This window comes from Artibeus jamaicensis, unplaced genomic scaffold (genome assembly GCF_021234435.1).
Source record: "Artibeus jamaicensis isolate MK-2021 breed Jamaican fruit bat unplaced genomic scaffold, CSHL_Jam_final contig_386, whole genome shotgun sequence".
Taxonomy (NCBI): domain Eukaryota; kingdom Metazoa; phylum Chordata; class Mammalia; order Chiroptera; family Phyllostomidae; genus Artibeus; species Artibeus jamaicensis.
Genome location: NW_026521811.1, coordinates 1,594,921 through 1,615,615, shown reverse-complemented (window position 1 = coordinate 1,615,615; position 20,695 = coordinate 1,594,921). Strand labels below are relative to the sequence as shown.

The 20,695-nt window shown below is 40.7% G+C and overlaps 1 protein-coding gene across 3 annotated transcripts in view; it reads right to left on the bottom strand.

Moving 5' to 3' along the window:
• Window positions 1-20,695, bottom strand: part of DECR1 (2,4-dienoyl-CoA reductase 1) — a 52,212-nt gene that overhangs the window by 9,099 nt on the left and 22,418 nt on the right. For all 3 annotated transcript variants that reach the window (XR_005084514.2, XM_037159929.2, XM_053664715.1), the window contains exons 2-5: window positions 7,345-7,547; window positions 4,744-4,801; window positions 4,538-4,624; window positions 3,522-3,669 (exon numbers count right to left, since the gene is read on the bottom strand). Coding sequence is in view for 2 of the 3 variants with exons in the window: in XM_037159929.2 (XP_037015824.1) it covers window positions 3,522-3,669; window positions 4,538-4,624; window positions 4,744-4,801; window positions 7,345-7,547 (496 nt within the window). In the remaining variant the exon portion in view is untranslated. The remainder of the gene's footprint in view (window positions 1-3,521; window positions 3,670-4,537; window positions 4,625-4,743; window positions 4,802-7,344; window positions 7,548-20,695) is intronic.

The window sequence follows — 20,695 nt, the reverse complement described above, 5'->3', positions numbered from 1 at the left end:
AAGACAAATACCATATGATTTCACATACACATGGACTCTAAAACAACAAAACAAACAAACAAAACTGAAAGAGACTCATAGAGAACAGATTAAGGGTTGCCAGAGGGGAAGGAGGTTTGAGAGACTTGGTAAAAAAAAGGTGAAGGGATTAAGAAGTATAGATTTGTAGTCACAAAACAGTCACAGGGATGTAAAGTACAGCATAGGGAATATAGTCAATAATGCTGCAATAACTATGTATGGTGCCAGGTGGGTACTAGACTTATTGGAGTGATTATTTTGGAAGGTATACCTTTTGTCTCTAGTGATTTATGGATTAATGGAAAAATTCAATATGTATCCTGTCCATGACCTTTGTAACTAGACTTAAAACCCCATATTAATCTCTTTTAGTCTTTCTTCATTTCAAGTTGTATCAGTTCTTTAATAAGATTAGCTATTCTTTTCCACACTATTTATTAATATTTACATATAATCATGATATCCTAGTAATGAATGGATCTCAGCAGGATATTTTCAATATCTTTCCCCAAAAGAATCAGGCATGTACCTGTTAACATTTGTGGCTGTCTTTAGAAGTTTCCAAAATTTCTATTTGTTGAATATTAACTTTGCTTCAGTGCTCCTTAGAAACATACTTTCACAATATCCCTAATGCTGCCTTCTCTGCTCCTGCTCAGGCCACAGATCTTGGGTCCTTTGTCATTGGCTCAACTCGAGTACACATCATCACCAAGTCCTGCCCCAGCCAGTGTGCATCTGTCCTTCAGTTGCTGGTGCCCTTACTTTGCTATCTCACCCACCTGTCTTCCTTACTGTCACCTGCCTGCCTTCCTAGATGCCAGATCCCACCTCACATGCCACAGCCTGCAGCCTCCGACATACTTCAGACATAACCACACCAAGTTTCTTGGCTATTGCTCTGGTCTGGAACATACACCATGAGCTGAACTCCACAGACCAGTGGAACCAAGCCTTGAAAGCTGTCAGATCACAGCACTGATAGTCAACAGGAATCTTGGAAAAGTAAAAATTGGTTTCCATCCTTTGAAAAATCTTAGTGAATATATTTTTAATGACACACATAGAATTTTAATCCAATGTGAGGAATAAAAATAGATCCAATTATGTGTTAAAATGAAAGACAATAATGAGAGGAGGGAAAGTCAGAGAAAAAGCAGGGTCACAGGGATGGGCCAGGGAAAACTAAGAGAAACAGTGAGACTAGAAAGACGGTGATGAGACACAGAGATGGAGAGAGAAACTGAGAACTAGGGAAGAGATGACAGAGAGAGAGAGAGAGATGAGTGAAATGTGGAGAAAGTCAGATGGAGGGAAAAGACACAGAGACCAAGGTCCTAGGGCAGAAAGGACAGAGAAGGGTCAGCCCATGCTTCTCTCTCCCTTCTCTGTCACCTACCCCTTCTGAAAAATCAAAATAAAAAAAAAAAACACTCAAACTCCAGCCTAGGTCAGACCCCCTTTGTGTGGTGGGAATGAGCGGTCTGGGTATGAATTTCAGTGTCAGCCTAGATAAAGGGCAGGAGTTCTCAGCACCCACACAAAGCTGGTGCCTCATCAGTGCCTTCTGTCTGTCCTGACACCCCCAAGCTGTTCTGAGAACTAACCATGCTGCCCAGAGGATGGAAGCTGGCTAGCCCCAGGCTTCCTTGAGCCTTGAAGGATGACCTTCCAGGAACATAAGGACCCTTCCCTCCGAAGCTTCTCAAAATACTTCCCACCTCTCTGTGAAAATACCCCCTTCCTTTAATCCCCTCAACACTGATCAGGAAGTGTCTTGTCTTCCTGTGCCACCAGGGCCTGGTGCATAAGCACCAGTAAGTATGCTAGATGAATACATGCACACTGTTTTAGACACACATGTACACCTGTATCTACTTCTCATACATATGGACTTTTATCCAGAAGTTTGTTCACAGGACTAAACACAAATGTCCTCCTCATAACTCCCTATAAACAGATCATCCCTCCATTGTCCTCACCCACCCTGTGGTCTTCCTCACCCAGATGACTCACCATGTAAAACCCCTCATCTGACCAGTAAAGCCTTATCTTCTAAACATCCTATTTTATTCCTCAAGCCACCCATCCATGTGCAAGAAGAAAGCAGCCATTCCTGACTGGTCCTCTCATCTTTGCCACCCCCCACAGTACTGCCATAACCTTCCTAACCAGTCACATCCTTTATCAGACAACTTCTACAGATCCTAAGAAAATAACAGTTTCCTTCAGAATCAACACCAAATTTCCTACTGGGAGTGTTTCCAATGATACCTAGACTGCCTCCCACACAATTTCCTACCACTTTCCCTCCTGACTCCAACCACCTCTGAAAATCCAGCTCAACCTGACAGTCATCCAAGGGAGAGTTGAACACTCCTGCTCTGGATCTCAATGCTTTCAAAACATAGTGATCACAGCTCACCACAGCACATGGTAATGTGTTGTGGACCACTCTGCCTGGTTTCAGGAATTGTAACTTGACCCCCTGTGGCTAAGAGCCAGCAATGATCTTTGGAATGAAAGACTTAGGAGACAAAGCTTGTCTCTGGTAGCAAATACTGCCTCAGTTTTCTCTCCCCTGAGGAACATTCTTCCTCAAGGACTTCAATTTCTAAAACTTATTAACTCAACTAACAATAAAATGTACAGTCTGCTATGAATCACCATGAGATTTGAGCCTGTAAATATCTACCGTTATTTTACCAAATTTCAGAATACTAATTTTTTTGCCCCCAAAGCTTGGTGGAAAGTCAATGACAGGTAAGACCCCTCATAGCAGGGGGCAACCTAAGCCAGACTCAATCATGTGGGAGGCCGTCATGTAAGGACTCAAGGGGCTACAACAAAGAGCAATGGACTATCACCCCCCCACCCCGGCTTTGAGAGCCTGAGTCCCCATGTCTTCTGGGACAAGTACTTCCTGGCTCTAATCCCTTTAAGCCTCAATACCTGATGGGGAGGGGTGCAGCTCCTTGCCTTGCTAGCGGTATCCTGGAGAAAAATCTGGCATCACAAAGATTTTCTGATAAGCCTGTGAAATCTGCTCTGCTAAGAGTGCTTTCATTCATATGTTAAGGGTTCGAGCAGGAAACCCTAAAACTCTGTTCCTGACAGACTCTGACTCATACTAAGCCCTCAGATTTCTTTGAAATGTTATCTACTGTTTGATCCTTGCTGCCCTATATTTCTCTGTATTACAATCCAATAAAAGCCTTTAGAGGAAGGGGCTCAATGCCTTTTTCCCCGAGAAACTGGCCACCTCTCCTCCCCAAGCAGATTACATCATGTCTTGTCATGTTTACTCTCATCCGTAGCACACGGGGGGACTTGCGAGGAAAGTTGCCCCACAGTAATGACTGAAGGATCTTCCCTCTCTATGAGACTATGATTGTCAGAGTGTAAATAGTGCCCCACTGACTTCTCTCAGGACCCCAGGGCTGTACACAGAACCTGCACACAATGGGGTCCAGTGAATAGGGAAAAACACACAGTCCTACCCTTCTGTGCTTTAATTAGTTGCTTCCCAATTTCCAGGGTCACGAAGGCTGTGCCATTCAGAACAATGTCAGTGATGGTTTTCCATGCATTAGGGGACAGTCTTTCGGTGGGAGAAATAAAATTGCCTGCTGCATTGTTTATCACAATCTAACAGAAGAATATATCGAGTTAGAAAAAGTTTTAGATGAGAAGGAACATTCTTCCTCAAGGGCTTCAATTTCTAAAAGTTATTAACTAACAATAAAATGTACAGTCTGCTATGAATCACCATGAGATTTGAGCCTGTAAATATCTCCTGTCATTTTACCAAATTTCAGAATCCTAATTTTATGTCAAAATCAAGGTAGAGTCTATTATTAAGAACATAAATACAGATGAAACACCTAACATGTCCCTATACATTATTTCAAGGAATCTCAATTAAAATGCCTTTAATTTTGGCATAAATCACCCAATGAAACTCTGGGCTGATGACCTGTTTCTTCACTATCAATAAAGATCCCACTTAGCTCTACAGCAGAGTCAATATTATTGCTGTCTGGATATACCTTTAACAAAAAAAAAAAAAAGGGAGGCTTTCTTTGAAATTACTGGAGGAAATGGCTTCCTCCCAATATGTGAACCTAACAACAGCACTATGTCCATGTATATAGTAGGTTTTAAAAGGAGAAACCTGGACCTTCTTGTAGGTTCATTGTTTGTGTTACTCTCACCTACAGAGATAGTCAAGGTTATTAGGAAAGGTAAAGAGGATGAATCCTTTAAGTTAGTGTTCTTGGATAACTCTTGTTTTAGTTCACAATCTTATTAAATAAAGTGAAGTCCAGTTATTTTCTGCAGGATTGTAAATGCATTTTTAAAGTATTCCTGAAGGGCCATGGAGCAGCTGTCTGTTCTAATCTGGTCCCTGCTTTAAGCAGAGCGCTTCTTGATGGAACAAGACAGGTGCCTCGCACAGCATCACAATGATCTCAATGGGCAATACCAGTACCAGGACCTCATCACCACAACTCACGTCAGGGTGGCCTGCAAGTCTGATCAACTCTGACACCATGTTTTGTACCATGTCAGGATCCCGCACATCACACTGAATTGCATGAACCTGCAAAGTAACAAAGACAAAGCAATCCTACATTTTTCAGACTTCCAAAAACAAAACCGTGAGTAGATTATTTATGTTATCACTCCTAAATTTGAATTAAATAACTGTTTTTAATGTACCTTATTTCCAGTTTGAGAAGAAATTTGTTCTGCAGTGGCTTTCAAAACATCAAACTTTCTATAAATAAAGACATAGTATTTTTGCATGAGTTCTGAGATAATGTGATATATTTTCTCTTTTTAATTCCATAAATTAAAAAACCAAAAAGAATTTATAGCTGAAAGAGATGCATGTTTGAGGAAATACAAAAGCTACAAATAAATCACTTTGAATGAATGCATTTTTTAAAAGTTTGATTCAAACAATTTTTATGAAACTAATGTATTGAATTATTTACATTTAAGTTTATATCTACTCATAGATTCAATTTTTTTCCTTAATTACAATCATTTATACCTGTCCCCAGCCTGCTTTAGAAAGAAAACACATTCATAGTATAATGAAAGATTATATTATACGATATAATAATCTATGCTGTGCATAAAGTCTATGGTAATAGATTTTAGACCAAATTTATGTATATAAATGCATTATGGGGTCTGTCCAGGAAGTATTCAGTAGTGCAATACAAAAAAAAAATAGAGACATTCATCGAAGAAGATACAAGATACAAGAAACATTGTACATAGGACAATGTCACCTCAGTCCCCTTCAAAGTAGACACCTTGAGCCCTCACAGAGTTCTCCCAGTGTCTCTTTCACTGCACAAAACACTCTGCAAAATCTTTTTTGGATTTTTTGGAGTAGCCATCAGCTGTCCCATCATATTTCCCTCAATCTCATTGGCAGTCAGAAATCTCTTCCGTTTCAAAGGTGATTTTAGATTTGGGAAAAACCAGAAGTCACAGAGCACCAAATCTGGGCTGGGGGTGGAGGACTGAGTCACCTAGGTCATATGATGTTTTGCAAAATACTCCACACATGATGCGATGTATGAGCAAGTGCATCATCATGATGAAGTGGCCAATCACCAGTTGCCCATAACTATAGCTGTCTTCATCATATTGCATCTCTCAACTGATGAAAAACATAGAGGTAGTACTCCTTATTAATTGTTTGGCCTGGAGAAGTGTACTTGTGATGGACTACACCTTCCCAATCAAAAATCAGTTAACATGGTCTTAATCTTGCTTTGACTTTGCCACACCTTCTTCAGGTGTGGAGAACCAGGCAACTTTCATTGGAACAACTAGGCCTTTGTCTCCAGATCATAGCCATAGACCCATGATTCATCTCCAGTTATGATGTTCTTCAGGAAACTTGGTTCATTAGTAGCAGTCTGAATCAAGTTATTAGCAACTGCAGCAAAAGTACCTTTTGCCCTGGTAGCAAAAGCTGCTGAAGGAATTTTAACATGACACGTTTCACCCCAAGATCCTGAATCAAAATCTCATAGACAGTAGTTTTTGTAATCCCCAGATCAGCTTCTGGTTCCTGCACTTTCAGTCGCTGATCTTTGGTTACAGCCTGTACATATTCAACATTCTCAGGTGTTCTGCTTGTTGCAGTCCTTCCGGAATCTGGATCACTTTCAACAGATTCTTGACCATCTTTGAAGCATTTGTGCCACACTTTCATTTGCACTGCACTCATTCCATAGTCTGTCCCCAAAAGGTTTCTGAATCATCTGAATAGTTTCTGCAGAAAAACATTCAAGCTTAATGCAAAATTTGATGCAGACTCATTGCTCTAATTGCTCAGTCATTTTGAATGCACTGGCCACACTGTACACATACTCACTCAATGGCATCAACCACCCCCAATGACAAGTAGAATGAAGTCATTATTGTTCACACATGAGCACTTCAGTCCACTCTCCATGGCTGGCAGGTTACATGGATGTCGCACAAACCATTCTCATTATATTAACAATGGTTGGACTTTTTTTTGGACAGACATCACTGCATATGGATTCAGAACCTTAAATTCTTTAAAGGATCATAAAAAGTAAACCATGAGTATAAATTATGTAATGTTACAGAAATATTTTAACACTTGAAAATACTACAACATAAAAACGAAAAAATGGTCTGGCCAATTTCACCAAAGGAAATAAAGGAAATTTCTTTGGCTCCTTATAGATTACACAGTGACTGTCAATCAGATTATTACTTACTGACTTAAAATGTTTACACTACTCAAAATAGAAGGGGTAGATTTGTGACCAGTCTCTGAAGCTGTAGACTTACAGTTAGTTATAGGGACCAGGATCTGCCTCAGTTAGAATTCCTCCCGTATGGTCTCATCCTTCCTACACAACCATAGATTTTTTCAAAATATCTACCCACCTTATAGAAAATGGAAGGATTATATCCATTATCCTTATACACAGCAGTCTACTGAATAGTTATAATTGCTACTACTGAAAAAAAAAACAGCTTAAATGTAGTACTTTTTAACTTCATTTCCATGTACGGAAAATAAATTCTATCACTGCATTTGGGAAATGTACTCATTAACCATTCCATAATCAATCATTATTTCTATTGTCACAAGTTATAACAGGTTTTCCAAAGGAAATTTACTTAAATAATCCAAAGGATATTCATAGAAGATTAAAATGCAAGTTAAAAAACTCTGCTTGGCAATGTGTTTTCAATCTTGAGGCACAGAACCATCTTCTAACAGGCTCTCTCCAGGCAACTTGTCAAGGGACTCACCGGCTGGCTATCACACAATGTGCACCGAGGCTGGACAGGAGACTGGTCATTCCTCTTCCAAGGCCAGTGCCTCCCCCAGTAATGAAAGCCACTTTTCCCTGAAAACTGTTAGGTGGTAGCATCACTTTTTGAACAGATGGAAAGAATTTAGACTGGAAAGTATTACTGTTTTGATATAATATTTTTGTTCCATAACTGAAAAACTAAAAGAGAAAAAGTGAATTGAAATTTGCACACATGCATTTCCACAAGAGACGAAGTTTGAAAAAAAAACCCTTATTCTTTGATGTTATTTAAATTCTTGGATTAACACAAATTCCAGTAAACATCCTGGTCTTGTATTGAATCAGTTATTGTGTTTTTTATTGGAATGTTAAGTGATACAGTGGAATGGCTAAAAGCCTGGGCTTTGGAGCAAGATAACATAACACAGAATTTTTTGTCCAGTCATATAACCTTCAGCAAGTTATTTAACGTCTCTGTGCTTCAGCTTCTGTAAATGGAGACAATAGAATGCTTTGAGAATTTCATGAGTTGGTATAAATAAAATACCTACAACATTGCTTAGCACATACTTAGCACTGCATAAATGCTAGCATTATTTGGCTTACTGAAATTTAATTTTAAAAAAGTAACACATAACATATTTGTCTTTTAACAAAAATATGTTGGATGAAAATCACATACTGCCATTGAATCACTGAAGAGATCATAAAAAGTTCTGTATAAGATTTACTAAGTCAAATGTCTCTTCCCATGTTGCCTTCTGGGTGATAAATTTAGATAAATTATTTCTGTTATATTTAAAGTGGGGGAGGGGAAATCAAACCATTTTGAACAAAAAAATATTTGCATTGCCCTGTCTTATATTTTACAGCTTACACTCATTATTTGTGAAAACCACTGCCATTCTCTCACATTTTATTATAAAAGCAAACTTTAAATGTTGAGCACAATAACAAACAATAAAGAGCCAGCACTCATTAAGTGCTTACCATGTGTCAGGATTAGATATCCACCTGACTAATATTTCCCACCCCATGAAGTAGGTTTTATTTTACCCATTGTACAGGAAGGGCCCAGAAAGTTAAACAAATTGCCAGGGTTGCAGAATCAAGATTCCAACATGAGCTGTATCCAATTGCCTTATATGCCACCCCTGTCTACTCCCTGAGCTTACTGTATTCAATAATCACACCAAAGGCATGTGATATTGATACAGGGTGCAGCCAGGGGGCCCCCCCCAAAAAAGATTTGGAATAGTGTCGAGAATTCAAAGTGTATAGGAATATTGGAGAGACATATAAGATGTCCTCACACCTCCGCCCAGGGAGAAGAAACAAATGGAGCCAGGCCATTGAGAGCTGTTTTGCATAGCAACAGTTTTGGATCTAACTAACCTCTGGAATGGTTATTTAACATATGTATAACCTTTAACTGGTTTCATAGATATGTTAAATAGCAGTGGCCAAGTTTGGAGCGGAAAGAAGGGAGTAGCGGGGACTCAGGAGGAAATGAGGGGCTGTGCTCCTGAGTGAAGGCCTGTGTGAGAGCTTGGAAAAGACTGGCTCCAGGACACGAAGGGTCCCCGCTTGGCCAGATGAGAGGAAGAGCCATGCAGTTTCAGCAGAGTGAGGACCCCGAGGTAAAGAGGGAGCCGCGTGCGGACCCCCTCTTTCCCAGGTGAAAGGGAAAAACTACGCAGCTTTGCCAGAATGGAGATCCCTGCAGCCAGGTGAAGAAGAAAGCCACATGCTTCTGGTGGAGTGCGGACTCCTGCAGCTTTGGTAGAAGAGGCCCACGCGGCTTTGGAGTGCCACCTTTGGCTGCGGGTCCTGAAAAAGCAAGAGACTTTGACTGGAACTAGGTACAAAGGACTCTTGCCAGTGGACCATGAGAGGGTACCACAGTACTTTGGATTAACTCGAGATCCTGCACAGTGATGCAGCTGACAGTGCCAGCGGCCTGAAACACAGACGTGTGCTCTTTTCCTGATTTACGGTACCCGGAATTGGGACAGTGGGAGAAGGGAGCGCTGTGTGGGTGTAGGTGTACAACCTAAAGGACTTTGATATTTTAGTGGAGGCATTACACCTGAATAGCATTAAATAAACATTTTGTTTCCTTTTCACAAATCTCTGGCATTGAGAGATGTCTTTCCAATTGGGGGCAGCCAGAAGAGCCCAGTAGATATTAGTATTTTGTTTTTTTGGAGGGGCCCCTGTTGTATAGCAGTTTTGGGCATCCCTAGGTGGGCCAAATATTGTATTGCCCCTCCCTCGGACCTCTTGTTCAGTAACAATATCTCCTGCTTGAGTCTTCTTGCAAGTCAAGTGGGCCACCACTGTTGATCCAGGATATCTAAAAATTTACCCTAAGAAAACTGTTAGAAACTAGTCATTGGTTTAGAATAAGGCTGTTCATCAACAGGAAACTGTACAAGAAAATGCTTATGATATCGTAACGGGGCACATCAGAGCAAAGATCCTTGGAAAGCAAGAAACCCCAGCTCAGACAGGGGAACCCCAAACCTGGTAAAAGACTGCTCCCCTTTTCGCAACTGGGCAAAGGACTTAAACAGACATTTTTCCAAGGAGGACATACAGAAGACCCAGGGACACATGAAAAGATGCTCAATATCGCTAGCTATCAGAGAGATGCAAATTAAAACCACAATGAGATACCACTTTACACCAGTCAGAATGGCTATCATAAACAAAGCAACAAACAACAAATGTTGGAGAGGTTGTGGGGAAGAGGGGACCCTAATCCACTGTTGGTGGGATTGCAGACTGGTACAACCACTGTGGAAAACACTATGGAATTTTCTAAAAAAACTAAAAATGGATCTGCCTTTTGATCCAGCAATTCCACTGCTGGAATTATATCCTAAGAACACTAAAACCCCAATCCAAAAGAACCTATGCACCCCAATGTCCATAGCAACACAATTTACAACAGCCAAGAGCTGGAAGCAACCTAGGTACCCATCAGTAAATGAATGGATCAAAAAATTATGGTACATATATACAATGGAATTCTATGCAGCAGAAAGAAAGAAGGAGCTCCTATCCTTTGCAACAGCATGGATGGAACTGGAAAGCATTATGCTGAGTGAAATAAGCCAGACAGTGAAAGACAAATACCATATGATCTCACCTTTAACAAGAGGCTAAACAACAAAACAAACAAGCAAGCAAAATAAAAACAAAGACACTGAAATAGAGAACAAGGGGACAGTGACCAGAGGGGAGAGGGGAGGGAATTTCAGGAGAAAAAGGGGAAGGATTTACAGGAACTAGTATAAAGGACACATGGACAACAACTAAGGGGGGTAGAAATGGGAGGGAGGTGGGGAGCACTGGGGGGGTGGGCTGGGATGGGAGTAAAAACCAGAAAACTGTACTTGAACAATAATTAAATAAATTAAGAAACAACAACAACAACAACAACAAAGACTGCTCCCCTTTTTGCCAGGAAAGGGAGGGGGTGGGGAGAGCTGCAGAGGCTGCAGATTAAAAGCCCCAAGTCTTCTTCAAGGCAGAGAGAAGCAGAAGGCACAGTTAAGGCACATTGCATACCAAAGGCAGACATCAACTGTAAAGGAACCAGCCTACTAACTCTGAGAACCTGGCGGCTCATGCCTTCCCAACAGGGAGGGGCTGCCAGGGAAGACTCCCTGCTAGCAGTGTTGTAGGAGGAGGAGCAAAGGCAAATATAGCCAACATTGGCCCTCATTGGCTGGAAAGGTGGGCACTCCCCCTGGCTTCTGGAGCTTATAAGATTCCAGGAGAGAGGACTTTTCAAACAGGAGATGGGGAGAAGCTCACTCTCTGGGCTTGCTTTTGGCTCTTGGCCATTGGCTATCTTGCTTTGGCACTTGGTGCAGGCTCTTGGCTCTTGCTTTGTGGCACTTTGGCTTGGAATTTTTTTGTCACAGGTGTGCTTGGACACTCTGGGTCTTGGCCCTTGCTTCCTGAACAGATGGGAACAATTGTGAGACCAGGCAGATGCCATGCCCACCAGGGGCTTAGTCTCCATATGGTTGGAAGACCACTCCTGGAGGCAGGGTCCCATGCTGGGAGGCATGCCTTGCTGGGCTCCAGCCTCTGGGACACTATGAACCAGTGCAGTATGGCACATGGATCCTGGATGGCTACATGGAGACTAAAAACAGCACATCCTAGACCCAGAAATAGAGAGCTGCTGCAGGAAGATGGTGATTCTGGTACTTCCAGCCAAGATGGAGGCATAGGTTGACACACCGTGCCTCCTCACACAACCAAAATAAGGACAACAACAATTTAGAAACAAAACAACAACCAGAAATGACAAAAAACTGAACTGTATAGAAGTCAGACAATCAAGGAGTAAAAAGATAGACACATTCATCCAGACCAGTAGACAGGGTGGAGTCAGGAGGCTTGGCAGAGAGGGATTGTGACACAAAAAGTGGTGGCACTGGGTGTGCAAGGCACCCTGGGCGTGCAAGACGACAGCGGGCGGACCCTGGGCCCGGGGAGGCAACAGGCAGACCCACCACGGCAGCAATTGTGAAGCTTGGCACTGTGCACAAGATGGCTGGCTGACCGGGTGGTCCCACGTTCTTGCACAGATAAACCAGGTGAAACTGGGGAGCAAGACAGACAACACAATCCAGGTTCCCAGCGCAAGGAAATAAAACCTCAAAACATCTATTGAAAACACCTGTGGGGGGTTGAGGTGCCAGGAGAGACTCCCAGCCTCACAGGAGAGTTTGTTGGAGAGACCCACAGGGTCGTATAACACACACAAGCCCACCTACATAAGAATCAGCACCAGAAAGGCCCAGTTTGCATGGGGGAAGCAGGAGAGGGGACTGAGATCCAACAGAGAGCAGTTCAAGTGCCATTGTTCCCTCTCAGACCCGCCCCCACATACAGCATCACAACCAAGTGACTGGGTTGCCTTCCCTAAGGCTCTGCCCCTCATATGTAAAAGGCACAACAAGACAAAAAAGTGGCCTAAACAGAAGAACAGATCAAAGCTCCACAGCAAATACAACAAAGTGACCAAGAGATAACCAACCTATCAGATGCACAGTTCAGATGCACTGGTGATCAGGATGTTCACACAATTGGTTGAATTTGGTCACAAATTAGATGAAAAAAGGAAGGCTACACTAAGTGAAATGAGGAAAATGCACAGGGAACCAATAGTGATGGGAAAGAAACTGGGACTCAAATCAATGGAGTAGACCAGAGGAAGAAACATCCAACCATTAAAGAATGAAGAAACAAGAATTCAAAAATAAGGAGAGGCTTAGGTACCTTCAGGACATCTTTAAATGTTCCAACATCCGAATTATAGGGGTACCAGAAGGGGAAGAGGAACAGCAACAAGTGGAAAACTTATTTCAACAAATAATGAAGGAGAACTTCCCCAATCTGGTGAAGGAAATAGACTTCCAGGAAGTCCAAGCTCAGAGTCCCAAAGAAGTTGGACCCAAGGAGGAACACACCAAGTCACATCATAATTACATTACCTAAGACTAAAAATAAGGAGAGAATCTTAGGAGCAAAAAGTGATAAGGAGACAGTTACCTACAAAGGAGTTCCCATAAGACTGTTAGCTAATTTCTCAAAAGAGACCTTGCAAGGAAGAAGAGGCTGGAAAGAAGTATTCCAAGTCATGAAAGGCAAGGACCTACATACAAGATTGCTCTATCCAGCAAAGCTTTCATTTAGAATGGAATGGCAGATAAAGTGCTTCTCAGATAAGGTCAAGTTAAAGCAGTTTATCATCACCAAGCCCTTATTATATGAAATGTTAAAGGGATTTATCTAAGAAAAAGAAAATAAAAAACATGTACAGTAAAATGACAGCAAACTCACAATTATTAAAAACCACACCTAAAATAAAAACAAAAGCAAAGTAAGCAAACAACTAGAACGGGAACAGAACCACAGAAATAGAGATCACATGGAAGTTTAGCAACAGGGGAGTGGGAGGAGGAGAGAGGGGGAGAAGGTATGGAGAATAAGTAGCATAGATGGTATGTAGAAAATAGGGGGAGGGCAAGAATAGTGTGGGAAAAGCTAAAGAACTTATGACATATGGACATGAACTAAAAGGTGGGGAATGTGGGTAGGAAAGGGAGTGCAGGGTAGAGGAGAATGAAGGGGGGAAATGGGATGACTGTAATAGCATAATCAATAAAATATATTTTTAAAAGGTGAAGAGATTAGGAAGTACAAATTGGTTGTTACAGTACAGTCATGGGGATTAAAGTGCACCATCAGAAATATAATCAATAATATAACTATGTATGGTACCAGGTGGGTATTAGACTTAGTAATTTGCTTCATAAATTATGTAAATATCTAACCAGTATGCTGTAACCTGAATCTAGTGTAAAATATTGAATCTCAACTGTAATTGAAAAATAAAAAGGGGTAAAATCTTTCATGTAGAAAAAAAAGATGGCGACTCTGAAACACACTAGTGCACATTCCAGAGAGGATGGAGACCTGTTTGCATGACTGGCTTTAGCTCCACAAGGACAGATAAGGAAATGGGGAACTTCTAGGGGTAGTTTTGGCTTATAATCTTTTTGGGGAACAAGAAAACTTCTGAGTCTCATGGGAGAGAAGGGCTCAGAGCAGGAATTCTCTTAGCCCCCAAAATTGGAACCCTGTTAATAAAAATCCGTTTGTTTTAACATAAATCTTTGGGTAATATAATAAAGTAACAAGCAGCTGAACCCCATGCTGCACAGTTACACTGTGTTGATAAGTGAAGAAAGAAATACACAAGATATTCTTAACTGTCAATAAAAATATATATTTAAAAGTAGTGATTCACCATTTACCACATGCCAAGGTGTACTAGACTTTCAATGCTGTACCTCACAACAACCCCAGAAGGTATATTCTGTCATTACCCCCATTTTATAGATGAAGAAACTGAAGCACAGAAAGGTGAAGTCAATAACTTTTACAAATAATAGTGAGTAGTAAAGACATGACTCAAATCCAAGATGTATGTGACTTCTGAGTCCCCCACAGGGGTTTTGTTTTCGCTGAGAAGCCACAAGTTGCTGCATATTTGTATTATTATTTTTTTCATTATTTTACATCTATTATTTTAATAGTATCTTTGTATTCCCCCTCCTTCTGTATAGTCTTCTTTGCCTTGACTGGTTATATTGCATCATTTGACAGGTTTTCCCTGTTCTCTCTTCCATAGTGTATTGCTAATTTACTATCCTTCATGCCACTTGTCATCATGAAGCACACGATGCTTCATCACAGATGTCATCATAGAACAAGATGACAAAGTTCTATAGCCACTATTATTGTTAACCAGACAACATAGAGTTTGTCATATGGTTGTTGATCTAATATTATTGTAAATAATAGCTGTTCTATATAACTGTAAATACTTCACAACACACCTACCAGATCTTAGCCCACTTCACAGTTTCCTAAACTCTATTACTGTAGTGGTTAACTCTATGTTCTCACACACTACACCTATTTACTATTCTTTACTCTCACGCTACCTCAGAATCTGACCTCCCAGAAACACACTGCCTTCTAGATCCAACTCACAAGCCTTCCCTCCCCAACAAGAGTCTTACCTTCCTTCCATCCTTTCTTAAAAGTGGCTAGTTGGGTTGAAGATTATGGTTAACACTATAAATAGCCAAAGGATCTCCTATCTCTTCTCTAATGGCTGTTACTGTAATTATCATAGAGTACTCTCCTGCTGTCATAAACCATTTTCCCTCCCCCTCCAACTAATCACAGAAAAAAGAGTAGGTGGAAGTGATAAATACCACAATACCCACTGGAAGAGGAAACCCAACAACAAAGGAACCACTAACAGATAACAAATGAAGAAGGTGAAGAAGGGCATAAAAATCATACAAACTTCAATCGAAGACCTATCTGGAAATACAACAAAAGGGTGGAGAAACTATCCAGTATAAACAAGAGTACAAGAGCAAGAGACAATCCTCAAAACCTTGTACACAAGAAGAGTTAGCTTCAAAACAACCTGCCCCCACCAGCACAAAAAATTACAAGAGGTAGTGGACAGAATGACCCTCAGTTAATCACCTGGTGGGAAGAACTTACCAAACAAAGGCCCAATAACAATCAAAACCCAAAAACAAACACAGAGCCAACTTAAAGGACAGCCCAAGATCAGTGAGCTTGGGAGATCAAGGAGACACACCACCCAATCTCACAGGTATTCCCAATCCCACAGAAGTTAGACCATAAACCCAGGAAGCCAGAACAAATAAATTTAAGATGCTGAAACTAACAAGAAAAGTCTCACAAACAATGGGAAGACAAGGAACCAATCCCAAATTTAAAGGAAAGCAGAAACCCTAAGAAAAAATGCTAGATGAAATAGAGGCAACTCAACTATCAGACACTGAATTCAAACCACTGGTTATGAGGACATTCAGTGAGCTCACAATGAGCTACGAGAAACTACAGGGGAGCTACAATGAACTCACTGAAAAACTGTATCAATATGAAAAAGGAAATAGAAACTATCACCAAGGGTCAAGATAAAATGAGAAATACAGTTTCTGAAGTGAAGAACACAGTAGAAGAAATCAAACGCAGGATCAATGAAGCAGAAGATCAGCAAGTGGAGGACAAAGTAGAAAAAAACACCCAGAAAGAGCAAGAAAAAGAAAACAGGCTCAGAAAGAATGAAGAGGGATTAAGAGAAATACAAGACAATATGAAACGTAATAATACCTGAATAATAGGTATACCAGAAGAACAAGAGCAAAGGATAGAAAACCTATATGAAAAGTAATGAGGGAAAATTTCCCTAATTTGATGAGAGAAAAAGTCACATAAATCCAGGAATCACAGAGAATCCCAATCAAGAGGAACCCAAAAAGGCTCACTTCCAGACACATCATCATTAAAATTGGAAAATTCCAAGATAGAGAATCTTAAAGGCAGCAAGGGAGAAAAAGGAAGTAACATACAAGGGAGCCCCAATAAGGTTAGCTACTGACTTCTCAATGGAAACACTTCAAGCAAGAAGAGAATGGCAAAAAACATTCCAAGTAATGAGAACAAAAGACCTGCAACCAAGGTTACTTTACCCAGCAAGGCTATCAATAAAGATAGCAGGCCAAATAAGGAGCTTCCAAGACAAAAGAAGTCTAAAAGAATACACCTCCACAGAACCAGCTCTACAAGACATGCTAAAGGAACTGCTTTAAGGAAAGGAAGGAAAAGAGAGAGACAGAGAGGAACACAGGTACAAAAATGGCAATGAATAAGTACCTATCAATAATAACCTTAAATGGAAATGGATTAAATGCTCCAATCAAAAGACACAGAATAGCTGCATGGATAAGAAAGCATGACCCACACATATGCTGCCTACAAGAGACCCACCTCAGGACAAAAGACCTACGCAGACCAAAAGTGAATGGCTGGAAACAAATTTTCCAAGCAAATGGACAAGAAAAAACAGCTGGGGTAGCAATTCTCATATCAGACAAAATAGACTTCAAAATAAGGACCATAAAAAGAGATCCAGAAGGTCACTTCATAATACCCAAGAGGAGAATCCACCAAGAAGACATAAACATTGTAAATATATATGCACCCAACATAGGAGCACCCAAATGATAAAGAAAATCTTAGAGGACTTCAAGAAAGAAATTGACAGTAACACGATTATAGTAGGGGATTTTAACACCACACTGTCAAAAATGGACAGATCTTCTAAACAAAATATCAACAAAGATATTGTGGCACTGAACAATGCCCTAGACGAAATAGACTTAATTAATATATGTAGAGCCCTTCATCCCAAAGAAGCTAAATACACACTCTTTTCAACTGCACATGGAACATTTTCAAAGATAGACCACATGATAGGACACAAAACAAGCCTCAACAAATTCAAGACCATTGAAACCATATCAAGCATTTTGTCTAACCACAAGGGACTGAAATTGAAAACCAAACACAAAGGAAAAAACCCAAAATACTCAAAATCATGGAGATTGAATAGCATACTATTAAACAACAAATGGGTCAAGAATGAAATTAGGGAAGAATCCAAAAAGTTTCTGGAGAGACTTCTGCCAAGATGGAGGCATAGGTGGATAGCCGTACCTTCTCAAACAACCAAATTTAGAGACAACTAAATATTAGCAAAAGAAAACACAGCCAGAACACAGAAAATTGAACTTTTCGGAAGTCTGTTAACAACAAATTCTTCGGTCTGACCGGTAAGGGGCAAAACCGGCAGCTGGTGGAGCGAGGTTGCACAGGAAAACTCGGTCAGATGGACTCGGGCCCACGGAATCCGGGCACAGGGTTGGACCTAGTGAGCAACCCAGCGAGCAACCAAGCCAGCAACAGCGGGGGAAACAGCGAGGGATCAGGGCTCCGTGTTGACTGTGGTTGCGCATTTGTGTGCGGATAGACAAGTGAGGGAGTGGGCAATTGGACCGGAACCCAGCGGTTCCCCACAGCTAGCAGCAGGGAGGGCGCCACCATTTCCCTGCTCTGACCCCACCTCCACATGCAGCGTCATAAGCCAGCGGCTCTGAGTGGCCTGGCCCTGGTGAACCACCTAAGGCGCTGCTCCTCACCCAGCTGTGAGAAACAGCAGAGGGGGTCGCCATTTCCCCACGCTGACCACGACCCCACATACAGCATCACAACCCAGCGACCTGGGAGTCCAAGGCTCCATTCCTCACACTTAAAGGGCACAAACAGACCAAAAATTGCTCAAGAAGATCTCAAAGCCCCAGAGCCTATAAATCTAAGCAATGAAGAAATAGCAAAACTCTCAGACGCACAGTTTAAAACACTGGTCATCAGGATCCTCACAGAACTGGTTGATTATAACCACAAATTAGACAAATATATGAAGGCGAAACTAATTGAAATGAATGGAATTGCACAGGACACCAATAGCAATGAAAAGGAAAATGGGACTCAAATCAATGGAGTGGACCAGAAGAAAGCAAATAATGGCCAAACAGAAAAGAGTCAAGAAGCAAGAATTCAAAGAAATGAGGAGAGTCTTAGGAACCTCCAGGACATCTTTAAATGCTCCAATATCTGAATTATAGGGGTACCAGTAGGGGGAAAGGAACAGCCACCAGTGGAAAACTTATTTGAACAAATAATAAAGGAGAATTTCCCCAATCTGGCAAGGAAATAGACTTCCAGGAAATCCAGGAAGCTCAGAGAGTCCCAAAGAAGTTGGACCCAAGAAGGAACACACCAAGCACATCATAATTACGTTAGCCAAAATTAAAATGAAGGAGAGAATCCTAGAAGCAGCAAGAGCTAAGGGGACAGTCACCTACAAAGGAATTCCCATCAGACTGCCAGCTGATTTCTCAAAAGAGACCTTACAGGCAAGAAGGGGCTGGAAAGAGGTATTCCAAGTCATGAAATCCAAAGACCTATAACCAAGATTGCTCTCTATCCAGCAAAACTTTCATTTAGAATGGAAGGACAGATAAAGTGCTTCTCAGATAAGATCAAGTTCAAGGAGTTCATCATCACCAAGCCCTTATTATATGAAATGTTAAAGGGACTTATCTAAGAAAAAGAAGTTAAAAAAACATGAACAGAGAAAGGACAACAAACTCACAGTTATCAACAACCACACCTAAAACAAAAGCAAACTAAAAGGACAGCTAGATCAGGAGTGGAAACATAGAAATGAAGATCTCAAGGAGGGTTAGCAACAGGGGAGTGGGAGGAGGAGAAGGGGGGAGAAGGTACAGAAAATAAGTAGCATAGACAGTAGATAGAAAATAGACGGTAAGATAGAAAATAGAGGAATAAAAAAAATGGGGTAAGAATAGCATGAGAAATATAGAATCTAAAGGACTTGAGACACATGGTTATAAACTAAAGGGGGGGTAATGGTGGGAACTGGGGGGTAGGGTGGAGGGGAATGAACAGGGAGAATAGAACAACTGTAACAGCATAATCAATAAGAAAATTAAACAAAAAGTTTCTGGAAAAAATAAAAATGTACTCATGACAATCCAAAACTTATGGGACACAATAAAGGCAGTCCTGAGAGGCAAGTTCATAGCAATACGGGCCTCCGTAAAAAAGATAGAAATATTTCAAACAAACAACCTAACTCTATGCCTACAAGAACGGGAAGAACAACAACAAAGACAGACCAGAGCAAATAGAAGGAAGGAAATAACAAAGATCAGAGAATTAAAGGACATAGAGACTAAAAGCACAATTCTAAGGATCAATGAATCCAGGAGTTGGTTCTTTGAAAAAATAAACAAAATTGAGAAGCCTTTAAGCAAGCTCATCAAGAAAAGAAGAGTACCCAAATAAACACAATCAAAAATGAAAGAGGAGAGATTACAACTGATACCACAGAAATAGAAAGGATTGTAAGAAATTACTATGAAGAAGTGTATGCCAAGAAATTTGAAAACCTAGGTGAAATGCACATATTTCTAGAAAAATGTAATCTTCCAAAACTCAATGAAAAAGAAACAGAAAATCTGAGCAGACCAATAACAGCAAAAGAAATTGAAGCAGTAATCAAAAAACTCCCATCACACAAAAGCCCTGGACCAGATGGTTTCACAGGAGAATTCTAAAAAGGTTTTAAGGAAGAGCTAACCCCTATTCTTCACAGACTATTCCAAAAAAATCAAAAAGGATGGAAAGCTCCCAAACTCCTTTTATGAAGCCAGCATCATCCTAATTCCAAAACCAGATAGAGACACAACAAAGAAAGAAAACTTCAGGCCAATATCGCTGATGAACATAGATGCTAAAATCCTCAACAAAATGTTGGAAAATTGCATTCAATAATATATCCAAAAGATTATACACCATGACCAAGTGGGATTCCTCCCAGGGACGCAAGGATGGTTCAATATTCGCAAATCAGTAAATGTAATACATCACATAAACAAAAGCAAAGACAAAAATTACATGATCATATCAAATGATGCTGAAAAAGCTTTTGATAAGGTAAAACACCCATTAATAATAAAAAAACACTCAGGAAAGTGGGAATAGAGGAAGCATTCATCAATAGAATAAAGGCCATATATGAGAGACCTACAGCCAACATCATACTCAATGGGCAAAAACTGAAAGCTTTTCCACTAATATCAGGAACAAGACAAGGTTGTCCACTTTCACCACATCTGTTCAATATAGTATTGGAAGTTTTAGCCACGGCAAAAAGGCAAGAAAAGGAGATGTAAGGCAGCCAAAGTGGAAAAGAGGAAACAAAACCGTCACTGTTTGCAGATGGCATGATTGTGTACATGGAAATCCTATAGACTCCACCCTAAAACTGCTCGACC